Genomic DNA, 12,512 nt, shown 5'->3' with positions numbered 1-12,512 from the left:
TATCAGTATGTGTGTGCGTGTCTTCTTGAAATAGAACTCTCTTTAGAAATCTGTAGAAGTCTATTTAGAAGATGGGTCTGGCCAGTTATCCCACTGACATAATGTGGCAATGGCAGAAGAGCTGACAGCAGTGTACAGGAGTACAGGCAGATTCCCATGTACAGGGGAGGGGGAGGACATAGAGATTTCCACAGGGACTTTGGATGAAGAGCTGATAAGATGACTAAAGATTACAGTAGTAGAAGAACTGACAGTCTCTGTCAAGGTGGCAAAGGGAGAAGAGCTGGCAATCTAAATATATATATATGGTCACAGAACCCCTCAATGACTTGTAATATCCTTATCATTTACAGTAGGGGGTACATTATCCCTTATAATACATGAGTGATACTCAGAGTTCCCTGTATAACTCAGCCTGCAGCCTTGTGCCTTTATATGGGCACAGAACCCCTCAGTGACTGCTAATATCCTTATCATTTACAGTAGGGGGTACATTATCCCTTATAATACATGAGTGATACTCAGAGTTCCCTGTATAACTCAGCCTGCAGCCTTGTGCCTTTATATGGGCACAGAACCCCTCAGTGACTGCTAATATCCTTATCATTTACAGTAGGGGGTACATTATCCCTTATAATACATGAGTGATACTCAGAGTTCCCTGTATAACTCAGCCTGCAGCCTTGTGCCTTTATATGGGGGGCACAGAACCCCTCAGTGACTGCTAATATCCTTATACATTACAGTAGGGGGTAGATGTTCTATAGAAACTGAAGATGGATTTCCCTTTAAGGTTAAGCACTGACACAAGTAAAATGTTCTCGAGTTGCTGGACCTCGGTGCACGTATTGCAGAGACAGGCTGAGTGTAGGGATAACCTGAGACTCCATACAGTGTGACACCTGTTGCAGAAGCTACTTTGCCTTTCATGGCAATTACATTTACTTTGAGACTATTACAAATGTGCAATAAACGTATATTGGGAAGTTACTAAAGAATTTTATTTTTTATCCCAAAAACAGTACAATCTAATGGATTTGTTTTTTCCTTACCGGCACCTCTCTCCCTGGTAAGTGACCCTTGGCAAACCCTGACGCACAGAGCTCACAATGTTTATGATAGGCAACTATGGCCTTTACTTTTAGTCTCACTCAAGGTCTCGGGGGGGAGTCAAGGCCAGGATGCTGATATTATCAGTGTTACCTTTACCCCACAGCCTCGCACCTCTATCACCGACCTTTAATCTGCTTGCCACAACAAAGTATTCAGAAGCATGGCTTATACCGTTTAAAGGGAAAGTATACCTTATGTAATTTATCTGTTTTGCTTTACATTGGCAAAAATATGAGCATATATATGAGGGTACAGCTTACTATGTGCACAGAACATTCCTTCTTTGTGTATCTGTATTTATACAAACCAGACAGCACTTTCCCATGGGTGGCAAAATAAGCTGAATTTCCAGTTTTCTAAGTGGAGTTACAGCTTTTGTAGCATAGCGAGCACTTTGTATCAAAGAGGGTGTTTCACTGCCGAGGTGGGAAATTCAGAAAGCTCTTGTATATGCTCAAGTAACTCACCATTAACTAGATTTAAAGGAGCAGTATATCCCTGTATAACATGAGTGCAATCAACCGAAGCAGTCACAACAAAGGGGGAAGGGAGGGAGTAAAATACTGGTAATCTAATATCTACCTTGTGAGAATCAAACATGGAGCAGATTCAGTTTTCCTGTTTGAAGTGTTCAGCTGAATATTAAAATAAGCAAAAAGAATATTTAGCACAAGCCCTATTCAATGCACTTGTAAAGAAGGGGGTAACCTGTCCCCTTATCAAAAGAAAAAAATGTAAAATATGGTTCAGACTGTTGTACTCTGCAGCCCCACATGCATGTCGGAAATAAGGCCGTTGCCTCTGACAACCACCCCCCCATGTTTCGGAATATGATCAGCCATAAAGCAGGGCAGGACTGCTGCTTACAATGGGGGGATCAGATAGGATCTGTGCCACTGTGACAGAATGCTCTGTTATACAGATAGCTAGAATCTCAGCCATAAAGCAGGGCAGGACTGCTGCTTACAATGGGGGGGATCAGATAGGATCTGTGCCACTGTGACAGAATGCTCTGTTATACAGATAGCTAGAATCTCAGCCATAAAGCAGGGCAGGACTGCTGCTTACAATGGGGGGGGGATCAGATAGGATCTGTGCCACTGTGACAGAATGCTCTGTTATACAGATAGCTAGAATCTCAGCCATAAAGCAGGGCAGGACTGCTGCTTACAATGGGGGGGGGGGGGGTCAGATAGGATCTGTGCCACTGTGACAGAATGCTCTGTTATACACATAGCTAGAATCTCAGCCATAAAGCAGGGCAGGACTGCTGCTTACAATGGGGGGGATCAGATAGGATCTGTGCCACTGTGACAGAATGCTCTGTTATACAGATAGCTAGAATCTCAGCCATAAAGCAGGGCAGGACTGCTGCTTACAATGGGGGGGGGGGGGGGGTCAGATAGGATCTGTGCCACTGTGACAGAATGCTCTGTTATACAGATAGCTAGAATCTCAGCCATAAAGCAGGGCAGGACTGCTGCTTACAATGGGGGGGGGGGGGGGATCAGATAGGATCTGTGCCACTGTGACAGAATGCTCTGTTATACAGATAGCTAGAATCTCAGCCATAAAGCAGGGCAGGACTGCTGCTTACAATGGGGGGGGGGGGGGGATCAGATAGGATCTGTGCCACTGTGACAGAATGCTCTGTTATACAGATAGCTAGAATCTCAGCCATAAAGCAGGGCAGGACTGCTGCTTACAATGGGGGGATCAGATAGGATCTGTGCCACTGTGACAGAATGCTCTGTTATACAGATAGCTAGAATCTCAGCCATAAAGCAGGGCAGGACTGCTGCTTACAATGGGGGGGATCAGATAGGATCTGTGTCACTGTGACAGAATGCTCTGTTATACAGATAGCTAGAATCTCAGCCATAAAGCAGGGCAGGACTGCTGCTTACAATGGGGGGATCAGATAGGATAGCTGTGTGTGCCATGCCTGACATGTTAATATTTACTTTACTATCTTCTAAAGGTCATTAGGGCTGAGCTGGGATCTCAGTAGTAACCATGATCGTTATTGGATTTCGTAACCTACCCAGGGCTGGTTGTTATAGGTTGGGCAGAGAGAATTTGCCACTGGGGAGGCATGATTAATAGATAGGAGATATATTGTTTGTTGGTAGATATTTCAATAAACTATATACTGTATATGGTGTACTCTTCCCCAGTATCACATATAGATGGGGTGAGAGAAAAACAGGGATGAGTGAAACCTGTTTTTGCAGGGGGGGTTCATAGCTGTTAGAATATGTCACTTTTTACATACCCTGATTTTAAGTTTTCCTACATTTTACAGTTTTTTGTGGTTCCACCAATAAATAACACATATTACATTTTCCCTGATTTTACACCATTTCGTTCTGGTCCCCTAAAAACCATAAAAAGGCGGTTATTCTGTATATATTTCATGCTGCGCTATGTAAGTGAGAGGAATGTATGTGTATAGCGCTGGGGGCACAGGCAGACTCTGTATAGAAACACATTTATATAGAAATGAGCGCTTTCTTGTCACTTTGCTCGCTGGGGACAGAGCCGGGTGCGGTTACTGCCGGTCACACCGACTGACCCTGAGCTTTAGACATTACACAGTAGGGTTCCTACAAATGCTGTAACTTGGCTGCACTTGGCTGATATTTCCCAGCAGCGCCACAGAGGGGTGGGGGCTCCCAGCAGTTTCCTGCTTGTGCTTTAAGGAAAGTTCTGTCAGTCCCTGCTGCAGCCATGATCCCCCCAGCAGCCGCCCTCTGCTTTCTGCCAACAAACATGGGCAGCAGGGGCAGTTTGCTGCTACAGGCAGGCAGGGTGGCAGTCAGACAGACGAGAGCAGCGGCTGGGGGCCCTTCCAGGTTGGGTTGCCTACCCCAGGGCAGGGGCTGTGGGCTTGTGCAGGCAGGGAGAGGGGCGAGTGTGAGCCAAGGGAGGGCAGTCACAGGGGCTGCAGTGGGGGCAACAGAGGGGAGGAAAGAGATGAAGGAGTTTGAGGACCTCCCGGGACCCTCTCTGCTTAAGAATCTCTATTACTATTTCCTGCGGGGATACCTACTGCACACACACGAGCTGCAGGTAAGTGCACACACACAGCTTGTTATTGTGCTCACAGCACTTCTACCCGTCTGATTTTATACAGCCAGTAACAATGTATTTATATGCATTTTATTACAATGTGCTGTTAGAGGGGAACCCTAAATTTGTTAAAGCGCCCCAAACAGCATAGAAACCCCTAATATCCCTATCACTGTAATCTGTCTCTAAAAAGTAGGAATAAATCCCATGTTTATATGCTGAAATCCAGCTGTAAAACAGTTCTTCTCTTTCTGTATCATTTGAAATCCTGGCAGGGGAGGAGGGACTAAAACACTGATGTTACACATTGTAACAACTTCCCCACAGCTTACAGACAGCATGCAGGAACTACATAACCCACAATGCATTGCACTGGGATGTTCCTTTCCTTATTGACATCACATGTGCAGCAGGGGATTGTGGGATTGGGAGGAGGCAGGCTGAGGGCAGGCGACTACTGTTACATTTTATTTGAGTCACAAAGTAGTCAGCCAGATCAGCAGGGGAACAGGGGGCGGGGCTTAGGGAACTGTTCCAAACCAGATTATTACATTAAAAATCATGAAAAAGCTGCATATTTTTTAATTGGTGTATATTGCAAAGTTGCTTGAAATGATGTTTACTTTTCAAAACGCTTAAGTTCTGTTTGGGTGCAGTTCCCCCTTAACCTGAACAGAAGCGCTACAACACTTTACGTAAACAAGGTTCTGTGTAGCCCTGTGCTTCAGTGGATTGTGGCTGGGGGCCTCACTAGGGGGCGGGTAGTGGGTGCAGTCCCCTCCCCTGGTAGTTACACCACTGAGCAAGGTGCAATTGGCTTAGCCCCAGTTTCAGAAGGCCATATCCTGACTAACTAGCATGTCTGTTTGGGGTTAATATAGTGCTCTAAATCCAGTTTACTGGGGTGCCTATGGTGAATGCAATGTTTATTATGGCCAAAAAGGTGGTGCGGTAGAGACAGTATGAACCTCTCAGTATTTGCTAAGTACTGTGCATTGCTTAGGCCCCATATTTTGCTGAGTCGGCCCTATCCTGTGTATCCTGTGCCAGGAGTTGAGGGCAGGCATGGGGGCCACCATAGACAATAGGTCTCAATAGACCAGGGCCCCCCTTACATTTGCCCTCAGGCTATCAGGACTTAGCCCACCCACTTATGACAACCACCAACCCCCAATGCAGCACAGACAGGAGCTCAGTACCCAGGCAGCAACCCCTGCTAAAAGGGAAAAGTGTCACTGTCCCTTTAAATATCCACTACAGATTGGTGAATCCAGTATTACCTTGGGTTAGGAAGGGGTTAACATGCCTCAGAAAGAAAACTGTTTGCTACACATGGGCAGATTCATGTCTGTAATTCTATGTAACATGGAATGGGGATCAGGGCTACATGTTTAATACTCGATTTTCCTCAGTTAATCTACAAAAAAATGTACGGGCCCCTGTGGCGGTCAGAAATAGGCAAATACAAAATGGTGAACATAGCGGATCCGGAGGTCCTGCAGCGGCTTGTGAGGCAAGAGGGGAAATATCCAATGAGAAACAAGGAAGATGTGTGGAAAGCCCACAGGGACAAGCGCAAACTCGCCTACGGACCTTTCACTGAGTGAGTTAAACCTGATATCAAGAAATGGCAATTAGGCTTGTGTAAAGGGCAACTTAACCCTTAGTCCTAAATAAATAAGTAGGTGATCCACTGATGTGTGGCCTTTACCACAAACCCAGGGAAGGACACCAGTGGTACCAGATCCGCTCGGCGCTGAACAAGAAGATGCTGAAACCGTCAGAGGCCGCCAGTTACGCGGGGGGCATTAACGAGGTGGTGACAGATTTCATGGACAGACTGCAGGACATGCGCAAGGCCAGTCCCTCCGGTGACATGGTGAATGATTTGGCTAATGCCCTGTATAGGTTTGCATTCGAAGGTAACTGGGCTCCTTATCCAAATAGCATAATAAATAAACAGGGGCCCTAAAGGGTCCAGGGGCCCCTACCAATGTTGCTGTCCCTTACAGCTATATGTTTCTGTGGTTCTGTTACAGGCATATCCAACATTGTGTTTGAGACCCGGATTGGCTGTCTGGATAAACAGATTCCCCCGGAGACCCAAAAGTTCATTGATTCCATTGGTTACATGTTTAAGAACTCTGTTTATGTCACCTTCCTGCCACACTGGACACGGGGTATTTTGCCCTACTGGGACCACTATATAGAAGGCTGGGATAATATCTTCGACTTTGGTAAGAGAAATGCCAAGATTATCAACCAAACCAAGTATGTGTCATTTACTGTGGGTGCAGCCATATTTTATTCACTGGAGCTTCAAAGCAGAGCAGGCAGTAACCCTTCCAACACTTTCCCCTGTCTCTGCCCCTATATATTAGGTACCTACCTAGTGCTACCAACCCCTATTTCTGTAGGGAAATGAGAGCAGGGCAGGCAGTAACCCTTCCAACACTTTCCCCTGTCTCTGCCCCTATATATTAGGTACCTACCTAGTGCTACCAACCCCTATTTCTGTAGGGAAATGAGAGCAGGGCAGGCAGTAACCCTTCCAACACTTTCCCCTGTCTCTGCCCCTATATATTAGGTACCTACCTAGTGCTACCAACCCTATTTCTGTAGGGAAATGAGAGCAGAGCAGGCAGTAACCCTTCCAACACTTTCCCCTGTCTCTGCCCCTATATATTAGGTACCTACCTAGTGCTACCAACCCCTATTTCTGTAGGGAAATGAGAGCAGGGCAGGCAGTAACCCTTCCAACACTTTCCCCTGTCTCTGCCCCTATATATTAGGTACCTACCTAGTGCTACCAACCCCTATTTCTGTAGGGAAATGAGAGCAGGGCAGGCAGTAACCCTTCCAACACTCTCCCCTGTCTCTGTCCCCATATATTAGGTACCTACCTAGTGCTACCAACCCCTATTTCTGTAGGGAAATGAGAGCAGGGCAGGCAGTAGCCCATCCAACACTTCCCCCTGTCTCTGCCCCTATATATTAGGTACCTACCTAGTGCTACCAACCCCTATTTCTGTAGGGAAATGAGAGCAGGGCAGGCAGTAACCCTTCCAACACTCTCCCCTGTCTCTGTCCCTATATATTAGGTACCTACCTAGTGCTACCAACCCCTATTTCTGTAGGGAAATGAGAGCAGGGCAGGCAGTAGCCCATCCAACAGAGCCAACAGTAACCCAGCACTACATGCTTATGCTCCCCCCCCCCCCCTCCCCACAGGAAAGCACCTAATTGATAAGAAGATGAGTGAGATACAGTCCAGGTTGGATAAAGGAGAAGAGGTGGAGGGTGAATATCTGACCTATCTGTTGTCCAGTGCCAATCTGACCATGGGAGAGGTGTATGGCAGTGTGTGTGAGCTGCTCCTGGCCGGTGTGGACACGGTATGTAACTATGTGCTACCCTGTTAAAGGGAAAATTCACCTAAACCTTAAAATATAGGGTGTAAAGACTCAGGTATTGGGGTGGGGACACCCCTGATTTATGTCATTGCCCCATCAGTGTGACCCTAACCCCCCAATAAGCTGCCATTTCTCTGTGCCCCATTGTGGTTCTGCTCTCCTGTTAGACATCAAACACATTGTGCTGGGCTATGTACCATCTGGCGAGGGACCCGGAGCTCCAGCAAGCTGTATATGAAGAGGTGAGCAGTGCTGCACCCATGGATCGGATCCCTGTCGCTGAGGACATCCCTAATATGCCGCTGCTGAGGGGCGTAATCAAGGAGACCCTGCGGTAGGCTATAAGCATTATATAGCACCAACATATTACATAGCGCTCTACTGAATGAATAGGTTGCCCATTGGCCAATAAAAACAGTAGTTTTCTTTCCAACAGCCTTTATCCTGTGATCCCCACCAACGCAAGAATTGTGTCTGAAAAGGAGGTCGAGATTGGAGAATATCGATTCCCCAAAAATGTAAGTCAGACTGTCGCATACAGTGCTTTATTGCTTTATTGAACTTAACTTTTAGTATGGTATAGAATGGGCAATTCTAAGCAACTTTTCAATTGGTCTTCATTATTTATTTGTTAGAGTTTTCGAATGATTTGCCTTCTTCTTCCAACTCTTTTCAAATGGGGGTCACTGACCCCGGCAGCCAAAAAGCTATTGCTCTGTGTGGCTCCAGTTTTATTGTTACTTTTTGTAACTTTCTTTCCTATTCAGTCCCTCTCCTATTCATATACCATTCTCACTCCCTGGTTTCTAAGGTAACCTGGACCCTAGCAACCAAACAGCTGCTAAAATTCTAAACTGAAAGGGAAAGTGCACCTTCTTTTAGTATGAAAAAATGTTTACTTGTACTTGAACATTATGTGATTGGTTGCATATGCCATGACTGTCCAATCAGCCCCTGTAGCTCCTGTTTATAAACCTGCCCTGATTTCTTGCAGACTCTCTTTGTCCTAAGTCACTATGCCATCGCCAGAGATGAGGAAAATTTTGAAGACCCCCTGAAGTTTAAGCCCCAGCGGTGGCTGCGCGATGGCGGAATGAAGCATCACCCATTCAGCTCTATTCCTTTTGGGTACGGGGTGCGTGCCTGCTTGGGGAAGCGCATTGCGGAACTGGAGATGCACCTGGCCCTGTCTCGGGTGAGTGTGGCCCCATACTGCAGCCCCCCCCTCATCACGCTACTCACAAGTACCAAATGACCATCACCAGCTCTGGTGTTTTTGGAAAATGTGCAACAGTTAAATAAAAGGGGCAGTATACCCATTGTTTAACATGAGTGCAATGAATAGGGTTTGTACTGAACATACTTTATCCCTATTGTTTTAATCTTAAAAAATCATTTTTTTTTGTATTTCTTGAAAGGAACAGGGAGACTAAAGTGACTCCATATTATCCCGAAAGCTCCGGATTACAGGAAGGCCATCTCCCATAGACTCAATTATAATCAAATCATTAAGATTTTTTAAAAATGACTCCTTTTTCTCTGTGATATAAACACAGTGCCTTGTACTTGATCTTAACTATATATATAATTACCCCTTATTGGGGGCAGAACAGCCCTATTGGGTTTATTTAATGGTTAAATGATTCCCTTTTCTCTGTAATAATAAAACAGTACCTGTACTTGATCCCAACTAAGATATAATTACCCCTTATTGGGGGCAGAACAGCCCTATTGGGTTTATTTCATGGTTAAATGATTCCCTTTCTCTGTAATAATAAAACAGTACCTGTACTTGATCCCAACTAAGATATAATTACCCCTTATTGGGGCAGAACAGCCCTATTGGGTTTATTTCATGGTTAAATGATTCCCTTTCTCTGTAATAATAAAACAGTACCTGTACTTGATCCCAACTAAGATATAATTACCCCTTATTGGGGGCAGAACAGCCCTATTGGGTTTATTTCATGGTTAAATGATTCCCTTTCTCTGTAATAATAAAACAGTACCTGTACTTGATCCCAACTAAGATATAATTACCCCTTATTGGGGCAGAACATCCCTATTGGGTTTATTTAATGGTTAAATGATTCCCTTTCTCTGTAATAATAACATAACATTAACATGGCAATCCCTCCTATATGAATCCCAACGTGTTTCTTGTGTTTCCCCTAGGTAATTCGGATGTTTGAGTTGAGATGGGATCCCAAGGGAGAAGATATCAAATCAATCGCCCGCATTGTGTTATCACCCAGCAAACCAGTTAACTTGCAGTTCTTGGAGAGAAAGACCCATCAGGAATAAGGGCCAGGCCTGGGGCAATACCCGTACAGCGCTGGGGCAAATTATGCATTGCACTTACACAAGGGGCCAATATGACCAATATTTTCCCTACCGGAGAATCAGATGTCAGTGAACTGCTCAGCATCCTTGTGTTCCTCTTGAGCTTTTATTTTAAATTACTATGGGTGCAAGCAAATTAATCCAATCAGGGACTGCAAAGGCTTAATTGTACCTTTGGCTCTTCCCAAGCTGCGGCGGCGGCATTAAACGTGAAGCTGGACTGTGTTTCTACTGTTGTGTTTTGTGTCATTTTCATTTGTATTATTTTCTATATGTTCTGAGGATTAAACCATTAAACCGGCATTTACTGCTATGTGTGTATGGGGCATTAAATGAGAAGTTGGCACAGTATTTATACTCCGGTGTGTTTGGTGTGTGTGATCCACAAAAACCTTCAGCAGGACATATTTGTGAATGGTTACCAGTGGCCTAACTTAAAGGGATATGGTCATGATTTTTATGGGGTACTTTTTACTGTTTCAGTATTCAGAACCACCAGTGCAGAGAAGAGCAAGGGACAGATACCACTTCCAATAGCAACTACATTTACAAATACATTTAAAATTTAAAGTTTCTGATATGTGAACAGTAGAAACAGTAGAGGCTGCGGGGGCTGTTTGTGCCTCTGGGCACTGGGAATGCCAGGGGGGCTGTAAGGTGCCACAGACAGTCACTATTTATTGGGCTGGGGGGGGGGGCTGTTTGTGCCTCTGGGTACTGGGAATGCCAGGGGGGCTGTAAGGTGCCACAGACAGTCACTATTTATTGGGCTGGGGGGGCTGTTTGTGCCTCTGGGTACTGGGAATGCCAGGGGGGCTGTAAGGTGCCACAGACAGTCACTATTTATTGGGCTGGGGGGGGGGGCTGTTTGTGCCTCTGGGTACTGGGAATGCCAGGGGGGCTGTAAGGTGCCACAGACAGTCACTATTTATTGGGCTGGGGGGGCTGTTTGTGCCTCTGGGTACTGGGAATGCCAGGGGGGCTGTAAGGTGCCACAGACAGTCACTATTTATTGGGCTGGGGGGGGGGCTGTTTGTGCCTCTGGGTACTGGGAATGCCAGGGGGGCTGTAAGGTGCCACAGACAGTCACTATATATTGGGCTGGGGGAGGGGCTGTTTGTGCCTCTGGGTACTGGGAATGCCAGGGGGGCTGTAAGGTGCCACAGACAGTCACTATTTATTGGGCTGGGGGGGCTGTTTGTGCCTCTGGGTACTGGGAATGCCAGGGGGGCTGTAAGGTGCCACAGACAGTCACTATTTATTGGGCTGGGGGGGGGGCTGTTTGTGCCTCTGGGTACTGGGAATGCCAGGGGGGCTGTAAGGTGCCACAGACAGTCACTATTTATTGGGCTGGGGGGGCTGTTTGTGCCTCTGGGTACTGGGAATGCCAGGGGGGCTGTAAGGTGCCACAGACAGTCACTATTTATTGGGCTGGGGGGGGGGCTGTTTGTGCCTCTGGGTACTGGGAATGCCAGGGGGGCTGTAAGGTGCCACAGACAGTCACTATATATTGGGCTGGGGGAGGGGCTGTTTGTGCCTCTGGGTACTGGGAATGCCAGGGGGGCTGTAAGGTGCCACAGTCAGTCACTATTTATTGGGCTGGGGGGGCTGTTTGTGCTTCTGGGTACTGGGAATGCCAGGGGGCTGTAAGATGCCACAGTCACTATTTATTGGGCTGGGGGGGCTGTTTGTGCCTCTGGGTACTGGGAATGCCAGGGGGGCTGTAAGGTGCCACAGACAGTCACTATTTATTGGGCTGGGGGGGCTGTTTGTGCCTCTGGGTACTGGGAATGCCAGGGGGCTGTAAGGTGCCACAGACAGTCACTATTTATTGGGCTGGGGGGGGGCTGTTTGTGCCTCTGGGCACTGGGAATGCCAGGGGGGCTGTAAGGTGCCACAGACAGTCACTATTTATTGGGCTGGGGGGGGGGCTGTTTGTGCCTCTGGGTACTGGGAATGCCAGGGGGGCTGTAAGGTGCCACAGACAGTCACTATTTATTGGGCTGGGGGGGGGGGGGGGGCTGTTTGTGCCTCTGGGTACTGGGAATGCCAGGGGGGCTGTAAGGTGCCACAGACAGTCACTATTTATTGGGCTGGGGGGGCTGTTTGTGCCTCTGGGTACTGGGAATGCCAGGGGGGCTGTAAGGTGCCACAGACAGTCACTATTTATTGGGCTGGGGGGGGGGCTGTTTGTGCCTCTGGGTACTGGGAATGCCAGGGGGGCTGTAAGGTGCCACAGACAGTCACTATATATTGGGCTGGGGGGGGGGCTGTTTGTGCCTCTGGGTACTGGGAATGCCAGGGGGCTGTAAGGTGCCACAGTCAGTCACTATTTATTGGGCTGGGGGGGGGGCTGTTTGTGCCTCTGGGTACTGGGAATGCCAGGGGGCTGTAAGGTGCCACAGTCAGTCACTATTTATTGGGCTGGGGGGGCTGTTTGTGCTTCTGGGTACTGGGAATGCCAGGGGGCTGTAAGATGCCACAGTCAGTCACTATTTATTGGGCTGGGGGGGCTGTTTGTGCTTCTGGGTACTGGGAATGCCAGGGGGGCTGTAAGGTGCCACAGACAGT

At 47.2% G+C, this 12,512-nt stretch overlaps 1 protein-coding gene across 1 annotated transcript; it reads left to right on the top strand.

The window, feature by feature from the left end:
* The first annotated feature begins 3,742 nt into the window (after positions 1 to 3,742).
* LOC100145331 (sterol 26-hydroxylase, mitochondrial) lies at positions 3,743 to 10,244 on the top strand. The gene is made up of 9 exons (XM_002933940.4): positions 3,743 to 4,185; positions 5,598 to 5,788; positions 5,908 to 6,107; positions 6,225 to 6,422; positions 7,417 to 7,580; positions 7,766 to 7,932; positions 8,035 to 8,116; positions 8,593 to 8,793; positions 9,774 to 10,244. Exons 1-9 carry the CDS (start codon positions 3,844 to 3,846, stop codon positions 9,900 to 9,902), a joined length of 1,674 nt encoding a protein of 557 aa, XP_002933986.3. The 5' UTR covers positions 3,743 to 3,843; the 3' UTR covers positions 9,903 to 10,244.
* The last annotated feature ends 2,268 nt before the right edge of the window (positions 10,245 to 12,512 follow it).

The sequence above is a fragment of the Xenopus tropicalis genome, chromosome 9 (assembly GCF_000004195.4).
Source record: "Xenopus tropicalis strain Nigerian chromosome 9, UCB_Xtro_10.0, whole genome shotgun sequence".
In the NCBI taxonomy this organism is placed as follows: Eukaryota; Metazoa; Chordata; class Amphibia; order Anura; family Pipidae; genus Xenopus; species Xenopus tropicalis.
This window is presented reverse-complemented; position numbering and strand designations above follow the sequence as displayed.

What these genes read in the sequence shown, in the direction of transcription:
- LOC100145331 (XM_002933940.4), top strand. Translation starts at nt 3,844, where the DNA reads ATGATCCCCCCAGCAGCCGCCCTCTGCTTTCTGCCAACAAACATGGGC. An exon ending in GTAATCAAGGAGACCCTGCG is followed by an intron (nt 7,933 to 8,034) that starts GTAGGCTATAAG and finishes TCTTTCCAACAG; the next exon opens with CCTTTATCCTGTGATCCCCA. An exon ending in TGCACCTGGCCCTGTCTCGG is followed by an intron (nt 8,794 to 9,773) that starts GTGAGTGTGGCC and finishes TGTTTCCCCTAG; the next exon opens with GTAATTCGGATGTTTGAGTT.